The sequence below is a fragment of the Plectrocnemia conspersa genome, unplaced genomic scaffold, assembly GCF_051122295.1.
Source record: "Plectrocnemia conspersa isolate PC_06_02 unplaced genomic scaffold, ASM5112229v1 ptg000009l, whole genome shotgun sequence".
Lineage (NCBI taxonomy): Eukaryota > Metazoa > Arthropoda > Insecta > Trichoptera > Polycentropodidae > Plectrocnemia > Plectrocnemia conspersa.
In genome coordinates this window covers 13,186,209-13,200,882 of record NW_028277173.1, presented here as the reverse complement: position 1 = coordinate 13,200,882, position 14,674 = coordinate 13,186,209, and the positions used below count along the sequence as shown (strand labels likewise).

Genomic DNA, 14,674 nt, shown 5'->3' with positions numbered 1-14,674 from the left:
ACCTGGTATGTTCTCGGCTTAATGTATTTTAATGCGATAAACAAATTTCAAGGACAGTGCTAAGACATTATTGAAAGTTTGATTGTGCCGAAAAAATGCGCCTTAATCTAAGTGAATCCGATTTCTATAATAGCTTCCTTCGCTTGGTGTTTTTTTTTTACCGAATAATCAGTTGGCACTAAGCAAGCAACGTTTTGTTCAACCTTCTCTATGATCGTGTCTTTTATACGAAATTCTACTTCCGTTATATCTTCGTTACTGCTTATAATCCATATAAAGCATGTGTTATATTTCTCACGTAGCTCACTCGTAAGGGTGGGTCTTTATCGCCAGTACATTTTTTTGTTGTCCAGATAAAGATTTAGTCTATTGTTCACATTCCGGATTGTGACCGGTCAATATTTTCTGACGTGACAAACGACACGGGGTCGAAAGAGTCGTACGGCGAGACTAATATATGCAGAATTGCCTTTGTGATGCAAAACGAGTTAATGAGATACGACTTGAGATCGCAAAAGGGGGAGAATTAACGTCAGCTGGGCAGACGTATCAAAACAAGTCGCGAGGGGAAAGATGCTGGCGAAGGAATCGCCTCTTCAGCAGATTAACGTATCATAATAAAAGCAACATCTTAGCCAATTAAAGCAGCCCTCGTTTGGCGTTTTGATAGACTTTAGGTATAAGGAAATTTATAATTCTTGATGATCGAGAGAATAATTTAATATTCTTTATTATAACATTATTTAATATAATATTTAAAATATAAGATTAATTATATAATACTTACATAAATATCATTATAAATGTAAAATTCAATACTTTTATTAAAACAATGTTGCAAAAAGGGATGTATATATTTATGTATATGTAATTTTATATCTAAGATAATTAGTATGTAAAATTATATGCATAAACATTTCGTACATAAAAATTGTATATTTTTTTAATTCAGCTAAATTAGGAACATTGTAACCTGACAGGTTAACCTAATGCGTCACGGTAGCCAAAAACATTATATAATAACAATTTAAAATATATACAATATACATATACGTATATATAATAATTAAAAAACATGGAAAGAGGACATACACAAACCACATCAACAGGTGCGCATTGTTCCATACAACCTGAAGCAACTACGAAAAAATATCAAGATTATTTGTACATATGTATAAACAAGCAAAATCAATTATTATGTGGGGATTTCAAACACATGCATAATTTGTTTTAATTTAGAGGGCACGCTAACAACCATTTGAACAAACAAAAATTGAGATCCACCCATCTCTAGAATAATATAACAATGGGAGAGAAATTTTGGGACCAAATAACTGCGTTAATAATTATAAATATTTCACGGACCCATAAACGTTAATCACCGAAAAAAATTACTCTTTGTTTGAAAAGGACGCGTGCTCGACAATACATTCTACTATGCGTACATTATTATTTTTATTCTACTCTTTGATTACTGATCGCCGGAGTGGCCATTTAGACCGTTTCTTTTAAGTCAAGAATACTCGAGGGTGTGTTCAAGAAGCGATGCAATTGACTCGCAATCATTCTCATCTGCGATTCGCCAGAGCTGGATCGAATCAGCATTATAAAATATGTGACACTTGGTCTTAAAAGCAGCAGAGACTACATCGACACGAAAGACAGCGGATCGTCCATTGAGTATTACGAGAACACATCATGACAAGTCCCAGTTACTCTACCGACAATAATACAACTCGACACGCCAGCGAAGATTTTCTGATTTCTAAAAGCAACATTTGTGATACTACTGCGTCTAATAGCGGCATCTACGTTTCTTTATATATGTATATAAAATAGATTTTTCAGCGTCTATTCGGCAGTAAAGTCACACCCCTTCGACCTTAAAACCCATTAATAATATAAATGATATTTAAAATAAGTGTTCATTGTGATATAATGCTATTGAGGTATGATTGGCAATTTTAGGAGATAGTACTAAAATATGCAATTTAATTAAATCTAGGATTAAATAAGAAAACATATTAAAAGTAACTAAGAGATTCCTCCGCCACTCACAAGAGATCACGTTGTAAAATTACTACCATAGTCGTAAAATTTATTATAAATCTATATCGATGAGTAAATTCTTATACCTTAAATTAAGATAAAATTAAAGCTTGATCGAAAAATCTCAAGATTAAGTGACTCTTTGTCACTTGACGTTATAATGCGCTGCGTTGGCAAAATCGCGCATGCGCGTTTACGCCGTGAGCCAAGTGCAAATTCGTGATCATTCCACGGATGGTCTTATAAGCACACAAAGGAACCCTATTTTGACAAACGATTATCGACAGCTCGTTATTATTGAAACGTCGAACGTGCGGACCAAATATGGAGAGAAACCGCTAGTCGTTTGCATAAATGCATGCGTTTTACATAAGCTGTCTTGTGTAAATCACGCAATTGCTATCGTATGTTATGCGAGAATTTTCAATTTTATTACATCCCATAACTTATGCATCGTATCAAACTTGTCAGGAAACTGAACCATTACTGTTTAGATAGACAAAATATTATGTTATTAAAAATCTTACTTGTTATTTTAACTAAGTTCATGTAGATATTTATATTTATTTATTCAGCGATATAATAAATATTATTTATTATATTGTTGAATAAAATCTCTGTCAACGTTGATTGTCGCAATTTTATCGAACGTCTCCGGCCACCTTTTTAGGCACCGTGTCGAGATAATTTCATGACAACCCCCCGTAGAGCGGGGCCGAGTACGAATATTGTCAAACTTGAAAGTCAAAATTTAATTTAACGCTTGACAAAGTCTTCGTTATATGCTTGAAAAACAACTCCATGGTTACATTACGTGTAATACGTACCGTCTACATATTTGCCAACCATTTGCGTCGAGTCAGTAATTGTGTTTCGGTGTATTCCCGCCGAGATTGGCACACTGGGACCAAACATAATGCCGTGTTTTTTTTTGTTGCTTATTTTAGTAAAATAAAAATGGTACGATAAAGGAAACTCTAAATACTTTAGTTATAGATTGACACACTATATATTTTTTTCTTAATTCACATATATAGGTGTATGATACAATGTTTTTAAAAAGCCACACAGATTTAATTATTTTGTACTGTACAAATCAATAAAGAATAGAACTCATAAGCAAGCTTTAAATAAATATAATATTTGTTCCAGCATAATTTATTTCAGCTTATATTTTTATTTTATACAAACAAACGTAATGAACCGATGGAAAATTTGAGATTGCGTCAAATTGGAAACGTAATACTGAAACATTTAGGTAGGACCGTATGCAAAAAAAAAACATAATTAGATATTCGTATACAATAAACAACACTTTCTTATTTCGAATTTCATGTTTGCTTTGGAATATAAGAGATATTTCATAAAATATTTATAAAGCATTTTATTTTTCTTTAAAAATGCTATTTATTTTGCTATATATTATACTTAATTGCATTTGCTGAGCCTAGAAACAAATTTCTTTATTTCAACGTCAGAAAAGCTATCGACACTTGTTCATAAAATTCATTATTCATCGGAACTGAAAAACTACTATTCTCCTTTATATTTAATTATACAATAATATGATTACCAATACATATTATAAATAAAATTGTGAATACAATTGCTGTCATATAATTGTTATTTAAAAACTAAATAAGCAGCAATATATGCTACATATAAAAGTGAACTTAAATTTAATAAAAAAATAAAATTGTTGAGGTTAAAAACACATTTTTAAAGGATCAAATAAATTATTTTTGCTCTACCATATATCTATCTTAAACATACAGGATAATTGTTAACTTACCCGTATTTAAACGTTTAAAATGAATACATTGCAAAGTGATATATAGATTTATGCAAAAGCTCACAAAAGCTCGCGTCCACAAAAGCATACCTTACACGCATATCGCGACTCTGCATCTAAATGAACTAAAGCCGTCACAGCTTCTGAATGGAAATACTAACGAGAGAAGAAAGTTACTTCATAAATGAATACCTGAAAAGTCGACCGCGTTGAATATTCAATAAAGGCGCAATTAATTCAGCGCGTCATATCGTATACATACATAGAAATTTCTATGGGAATTCTAGATGATATATTAACGCAGAAAGTAGAAATTGCAAGTTAGAGAAAAGTTTTTAGTGTCTCGAAATATATTGATTATAATGAATTTCATTTGAATTCGAAATTACACAGCAGTCGCTTTCGGAGAACGATCTGATCATTCAAGTCACGAGTTTTACACGGGAACGCATTAAAAAAATTCGCCAAACATTGTGCGAAACGTATAAACAATCAGATCTGGTTTGATGATAAAATCAGACATGGACCTTACTTGCTCCGACCGATATGGTTACGCATAAACTTAAATGCGAGTATATATAATATAATAAATAATATACAATTAAAAAAGTATATATATACATAGTATTTAGTGAAGGTTATATAATATAATATAATGTAAAATGATACCCAAGTTTTAATTAAAGAAGGAATATTAATATTTACATTATATATATAATACTGTATAAATATTATATTTTTTATTGTAATTTTACAATATATATATATATCTTTGTTTTAAAATAATGCTGTTTTTGTATTTGTTTCAAGATAACAACATTACTGTTTAGGATAATATTATATATAGTCAGAATCATGTCAGGAATACAAGTAGACGTCGTAGATACGGATTTTAACAAGTTTGTTATTAGCTAATACCAAAATTTGCTCGGATGATTTAACTCGGTAGACAGTTTGAAACCTATGGCGGACGTTTGTCAAAAGCATATTTCACACCTTCGGGGGTTTCTTAAGGGTACAATATAGACTCTCTGCTCTTCGCGTTATTTATTGTATTAATGACATAAATACTGCAGTTACAAATTAAATTTTTCTTTTTCATGCAGATGATTTAAATTGTTTAGATGCATTCAGTGATTCAGATTCTATCGAAAAGTTACCTATTGTGTCATTTTATTAATCCCGCTCGTTATAAGATTATCGCTACTATCTTGGTATAAACATTTTGGCTAGAGAAACTTGCACTAAAGATCTCAGAATCACTTTTGAGAGCAAGTAGAGATACTCTTGACACGTAAATTACGCATGAGAAAAAAATCAAATTGCTCGGCTTTGTTATGGGGAACGCTCCCTACCAATAAAAAAATCTCGAGATACATTAAAATGGGAATATTTGGTTATTATTCGTTCTTGTATTAGCGTCTTTTTTTAAAAATCTCTAAGGATTTCTTTAAACTTTTTTTTGTCAATAATTAAACAGACCAGTTTAAAGTTTCAAAACGTCTTAGAGAATCATGATCGCGTCTTTCTCTGATGACCGTTAGAGCCAGGACGTCCATATTATACATCTCGTCTATGGCTGTCACCATCCTGCTCATTGATACGCTAACACTGCACATTTATCTATTTCATGTCTACTACCAAGATTTTTATCATTTGATTTTAGTATTTTTTTAATATGCATTTTTGTGTATTGTAATAATGCAATATATTTTTGACAGCCGTGACGCATTGGGGTTATCTGCCTTAATTTCATTTAAATAAATAAATATAATTTGAAAATACGATGCTACATTTAAATGCATATACATATTTTTGTATATTATGTTTATAAATAGTTAGTAAATCATTTTGAAGCAATGAAGTAATTAAATGCGATCCATATAAAAATATGGTTAATACATTTGTAGGTAAATGATTTAAAAAAGAATAAAGCTCATAATATTTATAATAATTGCGATATATTCGATCACTTAATCAATATTTTTCAACAGAAAAAAAAATTCATGTTATTATTAAAATATTTTTTTACATAACTGCTTAATTTGAGCAATTAGGGTTGTTTGAGTTCGCCATTAATTAAATAAAATTAATGTGCCTATCATATATTTAAATTAATAGTAAAAATAAAATAAATATACTTCATAAATATTTAATTTACTGATTGAAATATGATAGATACTTGTAAATGCATCAATAGTGTTAGAAAAAAGTATAATGTAGAAGTATAATTGATATGCTATTTTTTGTATAATAATAGAGCTTAATTTTAGATTTTAAAAAGTAATAATAAAACATACAGGACTAATAAATTTATATTATATATCAAAATAGAGTTATTAATTAAAACATTTTAAAGAATTTTATTTTTAAAAATAAGTCGAATAGGAGTAAATATTTTTAAATCCTTAAATATCAAAAATGTATATCCATAAAGCAGCTTTTGTAATAAAGTGTTTATTTTCAACGATTGTAAGCATATTATTTGTTTAAGCAAAATTAACTCAAGATTATACATATAAAATTATAAATTAGAAAAAGCTTAATTTTGGTAATTTTAAGGGTCGTCAAACTTTTGAGTTATAATTATATTTTTACAAATAGGTTTAATCTTAGTAAAGGTCGGTGACATGAAGGTCTCGTGGGCCTTATTAAACATTTAATTTTAATCACCATGCCGTAAGAAAAATATGTCTTGGAATATATCTTGTCAAAAAATATTATTTTATTGAAAAAAAACGGTGGTATGCTTAACTGCACAGCTCGAATTATTTAAATCTTTGTCACAAATTTAAAATATAATGTTTCAGTTACTGCATTTCATTAAAAAGACGTAGTACATTTGACATATATCATTGCACGCACAAATTAATATAAAACGAATCTGTTATTAGTGCGCGTATTTGAAAATTATGGTCAAACGAACGTGCATAAAGTGGTTTGGCAGATTTTGATACAATGTTGGTGGATGAAATGGGTTGAAGGAAGCCTGAAACGTTTGCTAACGGCATTTTACGAGATTTGTGGGATATTATCTCGGGCCTCTATTGATGCGACAGCAGAGAGATTAAAGTTTGCCCATTCAACAATATATCGACATTATCAGGAAAGTGTCTGAATTGAACCGATGGGTGCCGCACAAGCAATTGCAGATAACATGAATGTAGCGCCTAAAGTGTGCGCGACAAAACAGCAATAAAATCCAAAGATGCAAATTCACAGAAATATAATATAAATATTATATGAATCATAAAAATTGTCTGTATATTATATTTTCTATGTTATCGCAACAGGAAATTCAGCAATAAACGCGACACCACCCAAAGTAGTGAAAAACGCCAGAAAGAATCACCCGTCGTCGTTATAACGGAATATCTTTATACAAGAAAACTTATTATTGCATTGGTGATCGAGTCCCGTTTTATAAAGTGAACTTTTTTCTCAGCGTCTGAATCAATTGAACGCGCCCGCTAAAGTATAAATGACATGTGAGAGATGCGCCCGGAATGATAAAAGCTCTCGACAAGAGCTACCGAGAGAGCTTTTGTAAAGCGGCCCATACATGCGTCGTATTCGTACAATTGAAACTGTTTATCTCGGTCAAGTCGGCACAAAAAGCCGCAAATGCGCTGATGCGATTATGTTACATTGAAAGTAAAGGTTCCCTGTGAGCTATTTACATATTACGTATGTACATACATATAGACATGCATGTTAACATTTAATATTGCTTATTGTTAGCGCGTGTGTATATTTAATATATATAATATACGCATCAGGGCACTGTTAATATTCAATTTATCATCAGCCTTACAGTGTTATCTTTGAGCTTAACGTTGTGTGCTGTGGTTGTTAACCGTCTGACGGTGTACAAATTAACTACTCGATAAGCTATATTATTAATCTTACGAACCCTAGTACGTACTCCTGTCTGGCTATTCAGTTACATATTCAAAATTTAAACTTTTGTAGTTAATATACGTTTAAAACTTAACCGCATTTAAAATTATTTATCTAAATAATATTCATGAACTATTCGTTAAAAATTTAATTTAATCATCAAGGATTCGGGTATTGCCTAAAAAGTTTATTTGTTACTGGGATAACGAACTCATTTATAAGCGGATATCGATTTATTGATAATACCAAGCGTACTTCGTAACAAATAATTAATTAAATCGTAGTTATTTTCAATTACTGAATCAATTTTGAATTAAGGTAATAAGAGCTTTATATTATAGCTGTATCATATCGTTTTCTACAATAGAACTAGGTCGAAACTAACTCCCGAGCGAGTTTCTTAATTGGTTCAATGTGGGGACAGTATAATCTGGTTTGTTTAACTTATAATTAAATTTGAAAAAATCTAGAAACAAAATAATTGACAATCATTGATCAGAAAAAATCGTGCAAATTTAAATCCATATGATACTAAAAGCATAATGAATAGGTTTAATTATAATAAAATGCTTTTAGATAACTTTATATAGTATATAATGGCCGGAAAAGGTCTATAAGGTCCTTCCGTTTGACATCGGAAAGTACAGAGTTTTAATAATTGCAACATAATCAAATTTTACCATAAATAATATTCCACCGTCAGACATCTATTGATTAAAAGTTATACATAGTTAACAATAATTAAATTACTGACTTTTTACTATTACTCTCAATTTAAAAATTTCAGTAATTTTTAATATTTATATGATTGAGATGATACATACTACAATTTATGAAATTATTTTAAGTGCATTCGTGTTTTTTAAGTAAGTAAAATTCTCTATCAAAATATTTTTTGTAATCGTAGTGATACTTTATCGCAAAAATATATTTAACTATTGCAAACTCAATATAATAAAAAATACTTAACTCAGAAAGAACCTATAACTCAGATTTATATGAGTTAATAAGATACTCTATAAATCATAGTACTATCTCAAATAGTTTTTGATTATTTTATTATAATTTTTTTCTAGTAATTTCAATTATATATTTACATTAAAATAAAGACCAAAGTTTTATTATGACCTTCTAAATATTACGAGTTAAATTTATAAAAATATTTTTAATAAGTCATTTTTAAGCTTGTTATTAAATAAATTACAGGTGTTTTTATTGTAACTTAATTTCATGTATGTATTCGATTTAGATTTAGTGTAATAATCAATCATATTACGGTCTAGACTGGCGAGAGTCGGACTCGCATTGGGATATGTTCGAAATATGCGGAACTGACGACTCAGACATTTTTTGGACCCGTCTGAGGTCAAAGCGGGCCGAATTAAAAATCGAAACACGACAAAACTTTTTGCCTGGATCTTTTAAAAATTCCCGAAAAATTCACTCATCGAGAGACGCAAACAAAGGTTACCTGCGAGTATTGACTTTGATACCATATGTATATATACATATGTATATGTATGAAGGGCGGACGAGAGCGAATCCGGGCCATGGGAAAACAATGATTCCGGGCCTCATTACAAAAATTACACTATATATTTTTTAACATCATCATAATAAATTATAATAGGTACCAGTTAAACCGTTCTATGTTACAAATAAATATAAAAATTAACCACTGTTGTGACATATTTAATTAGGCCTTAAAATTATTAAAAATATTTATATGATAATTAGTCAAGTTTTCTTTGGTGCTCACTGTTGCCATATAGTGAATTTCCAGTCTAGGTCAAAAGCAATAAAATGGTGCCATCGCGTGATTATCAAGCGTTTATATTGCGACTTTTTATAATAATATTGCAAGTGAGAATCAAATAAAACACACTTAAACCGAATTTTGACCAATAGGAGAGCGCATAAAACAATTATCCCTTCTCAGAAGTCAAAAATCCACGTCAAAAGCAATAAAATCGTGCCGTCGCCGTCGCAGTGGGAACGCTCGTTACCGAGCGTTCCCACTGCGACGGCGCCGACACGATTTTATTGCTTTTGACGTGAATTTTTGCCTTCTGAGAAGCGATAATTGTTTTATGCGCTCTCCTATTGACCAAAAATTCGGTTTGTATATACTTTGATCAGCCCTTTTATATTACAAGTCCATAGTAATATCGGTAAGGATAGCTATAATATTTTTAAAACATAGTGTAATATCGTTGCAGACAAACCATGGAGATGTGAGATGCGATGTCTGTCTGTACTTATTCTTCCGCTTATTTTAACCTGAGAGTTTAGTTGGCTTAGTTTGTAATTTGGATTTGATCTAATGAATTCATTATGTTAGGTTAGGGTTTGAACAGCAAATGGACGTTTCGCAACTGTCAAATTGAGATGCATAGACATTTTAGAGCAACATATTAGCGCCTATCAGATAAATTATATTTTCGCTAGTACAAATATATATATCTTCGGTTAAAAATGTATTTGGACTTTTCTAGTGAAAACATAACTTTACCAAAACATTTATACATCGGATGAAAATATATATAATATAACTACATATTGAAAAGTTGAAATCATATAATTTTATAATAATAATAATTATATTTTCACTGGTAAAAATATATATCTACTAGTGAAAATGTATTCCGATATGTTTTTACTGAAATGATATATTAAAAATATTTTCGACTGTGTTTTCCTAAATTTTCTTTTAGGAATAACTACATGAAACTGAATGTACTCATTGTCAATAAACCCAGTTGTCAAAAAACCGATAATACAATATAAAAACATTAAATGTATATAATTCAACTGATGCTGTTGTTGATTTTATCTTTGCTTCTTCCTTAGGTATTCGATCTGAAAATTCAGATCTAATACCTTAATTTATTATTTACATTTGTTGTATATTGCTTTCATGTCTAATATTTTTTATACCTTCAAAAAGTATTATAGCCTTAAAACAAATTTTAATACAAATGGAGCCGCGTCATTAAACTACAATTTGTCCCTTTGAATAATAATGTGTATTGTGAAAATACTACATATAAAGTGTGTGATTTTGAAGGCAATGTTTCGCTCTTTTTATTTCTTGTATATATAAAAAGGGCTGAAGGAACTTATGCCTGAAATACATCAGTACATACATCTCAAATAACTGGAGCTTAGTTCAGATTCATTATTTGAGGTCGATTTTTACTTTTTTTATAAAGATATTTTTGTGATATAATTTTTTCCAGAGTCAGGCCTCTCAAGGAGAACGGACACCGGGAATTTATTCTCTCCCTCTCTCGGCAGGCCTGTATGTAATTTGTACATATGATATAAAGTAATCCTTAATACCGAAATATTAATGAAACCAAACATTATGCAATATATAACAATTTATTATTTTTAAAACCATTCAAATAAACACACAGAAGATAAGAAGGATGTGTTTGAGTATAAGTTCTTCAATTTATACTTAAGAGAAAATATTCAATGTGGAGCTTAAAGTATCAGTGAAAAATGTATTAAATATTATTTAAAGACTCATTAAATAAATAGGTGCTTAGTCAAGGAAGAAAATAATAACATGAGATATCGAATGTGCCAGATCTGTTTTTTCCGCTCAATGCATAGGTATGTTAAGGCGATGTATTTTTCGTTATTTTTGATCGATGACTTTTAGCGAATAAGTTACATTCAAAACCTTTGACAGAGCCGTCTCGTCTGTTCGAAAAGCGTTCGAGATAAATTGACGAGATTGTCGTAAATACCTTGTTTAATATAAAATATAAGAAATGTCCTGTCAGTCCTTAAGTCATAATATGCCGGCGAAATGTCGCGGTACCGTTATGACGCGATTGTGACCGGCTTATCTGATTTCTGGGGTACAGTTCAAAAAAATGAAACTTGAAATTGCGATTAATGCGCAATACTCAAATGCGATGCAATGATATGTATTTTATTATGCTGTCTGTAACACTGGTTATTAAGTGAGAGGCATCTCTCGAAGAGAGGTAGGATTATATTAACTCATATGCGGTGGTAGAGCATCCGAGACAATTACCCTCAACAATTGTGACAATTCAATTCATCAAATGATGCTGAATCATTATAATCGCGTGAAAATATAGCAAAAGTAAAGCAGTATATAATCTTACACAGATTAGCAATAGCGTTGTTATTAAAATTTGCTAAAAATTAGGTAAAACTGTAACACAGGCTGTTAATTATTTAGTCATTTTTGTGTTTGTAGCAAAACGTCACTAAAAGTCTAGTTAAAAAAATATTATTTTTTAATAAAGTTTATATGGAGAAACTTTTTGTACAATTGTACTAATTGCTAATTCATAAGATATTTGTTATCGACAGTAATCTTAAGAATTGATCTTAGTGTTTTTGTATCATTTACATAGTCTTTAATATTTTGCCAGTTTGTACAGTTTTTTGTTATCTGTATATTTGTTCATTGTTACGGCAATGACGTGCACTGAAATGAGCGCGATGCGAAATAAAAGTAGCGTTTGGTCTCTTTATAAAATTGACGGTCAATCTCAAGGATCATTGAAAAATGAGAGATGAAAGCTGTCTGGCATATATCAATTCGATGCGTCAATGCGGAAAAGATGAGTTTTGGTAAATATTTTTATGGTTCGTTTTCCTTTATTTTTAAACTCAATCGATGGGAGAGAAAAAAAAGATGAAATATTGCTTGAAAATGCGTTTATGGTAACAATACACTTAAAAAGGTGTTGCATCAACACCAGCTATTGAATTTTAATTAAACCGCCATAGATCAGTGGCAACGTTCAATTCAATTGGTTGGAAAATAAATAAGGGCGCTGATCACGCTCGACTCGCGCCCGATGAATTCTATATTCAGAAAGGTCAAACGGTCTTAATCAATTTTGCCGAAGGACCGAAAGCTGTTATAATGTGACAAAGACGCTGAAAAGGTCGAAATTACCAACGCTCAATGAAAAATTAACCAATGTACCGAGAATAAATTTTGCCACGGTCGAAGACCAATTAAAAATATAAATTATCAACGATCCATAAGCTTCATATTTTTACATTATTATACAATAAAATAGAAAGGGGCAGATCAAAGGTACTGTTGTGCGTTAAATAAAATAGTTGGGCGGCTATTTTAGTCGGGAGGACAGCATCCATTTATCACGATATTGTGAAGCTATTGAAAGTTCGTGTTTGACCTTTTAGACTGACACCCCAATAAATTAATGATAGGTGGAATTTGTATTTCTTTTTCTCTTTTTTCCAGGTATTCTTTTGAATGCGAAGTTAAAGTAAAGAGCAAATGTAGTATATATTATATATATGTATATAAATATTGTTAGCTGATCATTAAACTAAAGATTGGTATTGACAAAAAATCAAAGCGGCAATTATACGATATGAGAATAGAATCGTGCTTAATAGAGCATTCACATTCGTGCTTAATGAGTCGAGGCGAATAAAGTAAAGAATTATGTGTGAGTCGAAGAAACGAAAAAAAGAAAGAATAAAGACATGCTTAAAGCGTGTCTTTACATACTAGATGTATCTGGCGTATTCTGCATTATTAATAAATATTTTATAAAAAAATTACTTTGAACTTTTAAGTCACTCAATACTGGTTTCGAAAGGTATAGGCATTTTATTATACAACTCTTTCCTTTTGAGTTGTTAATAGGCATTGAAAATTCTGAACGAATAAAATCGAGGAGTAAGTCAACTACATATATGTGTTTACGTTGACGCTCTTTAATTTCTAATTTCGTTTGAGGCTCAAACAGAAAAATACGCATTGGCGTATAAGTATTTGCTATATAGACACATGATTATACTGTAGAAATTTCGTGGGGAATAATTTTTATTTAAGAGAATAGTTAGAGCTTTGCTTTCATCGGCCATTATGTTTTATGAACAACTTGAAAATAGTACTCACTGTGTGTTTTGGCGCATGCTGGTGCTCCAGCTTCATATTTGCACACCGGTTGAGTGCTGTCAGCCTTCTGAACAGCGATTGAATTGAATCAGCATCCAAAAACGGGTGATCGCTCTGGACTCCAGATACGTCTATGGGAAACTGCATATCTGTAAAGAGAAAATAAAATAAAATTTATTATTCGATTCATTTATATTATATGGCTATCTATGACTATTAATTTGTCTGGCTGGTTAAAGTTATGTATTAGATTATTATATTCGTTTGTAGTCGTTAATCTTTTATAATAAGTCTTTCAAACTCATTCATTCGCGGCCTTTTGAATGCAAATATCTGCGAATGAATCGCTTATGACGTCAAGTGTTAAATTTTGGAGTGACGTGCGCTTCGAAAAATTCATATCGTTTGCTTTGATTGATTATGCTTTAATGTAATTTTGGATCAATGTACTTCATACGTATATATATACTTTGTATTAATTGTAAAAAATATTTAAAGAACCAGATTTCTTTGAAATATTATTGAGGGCAGTAGGTAAAATTATTTTTTATTTATTAAACGAATCAAGAGAAATAATTGTTTAGTTTGTGTCTGATTGACGTATTAGTAAACAAGCTTTAAAATATGTGATAAATTTCCAACAAAAAATACCACTATTATAACATATCGACGTTTGTCTCTCTAGTTTTATAATGATTTATGACAAACGTGACAACTAATGGCCGTCATAAAAAAAGCACTACATAATATAAGCTGTCATTAATTGCTGACCATAGTTGGATTTCCTAGATCACGTTCGCGGTTTTTAGACTCATTTAAAACGTGTCCAACAATCATGACTAGTATGTGAAAACGAATTCCTGGCGCGCAATTTCACGCCGGGATTTTATTTTTATTATAATTGCATTTGACGCACTTCAAAAAACGATAAGGGATAGTTATTTTAACGTTTATTGATTCGAAATTTAATTCCGTAAATGCAGATATCGGATACTGTAGGA

At 30.6% G+C, this 14,674-nt stretch overlaps 1 protein-coding gene across 4 annotated transcripts in view; it reads right to left on the bottom strand.

Annotated features, from left to right (window-relative positions):
• The window catches only part of cv-c (RhoGTPase activating protein), a 257,468-nt gene that overhangs the window by 26,707 nt on the left and 216,087 nt on the right, over positions 1–14,674 (bottom strand). For all 4 annotated transcript variants that reach the window (XM_088193450.1, XM_088193453.1, XM_088193452.1 and 1 more), the window contains one exon: positions 13,674–13,822. In XM_088193450.1, coding sequence (XP_088049576.1) covers positions 13,674–13,822 — 149 coding nt within the window. The remainder of the gene's footprint in view (positions 1–13,673; positions 13,823–14,674) is intronic.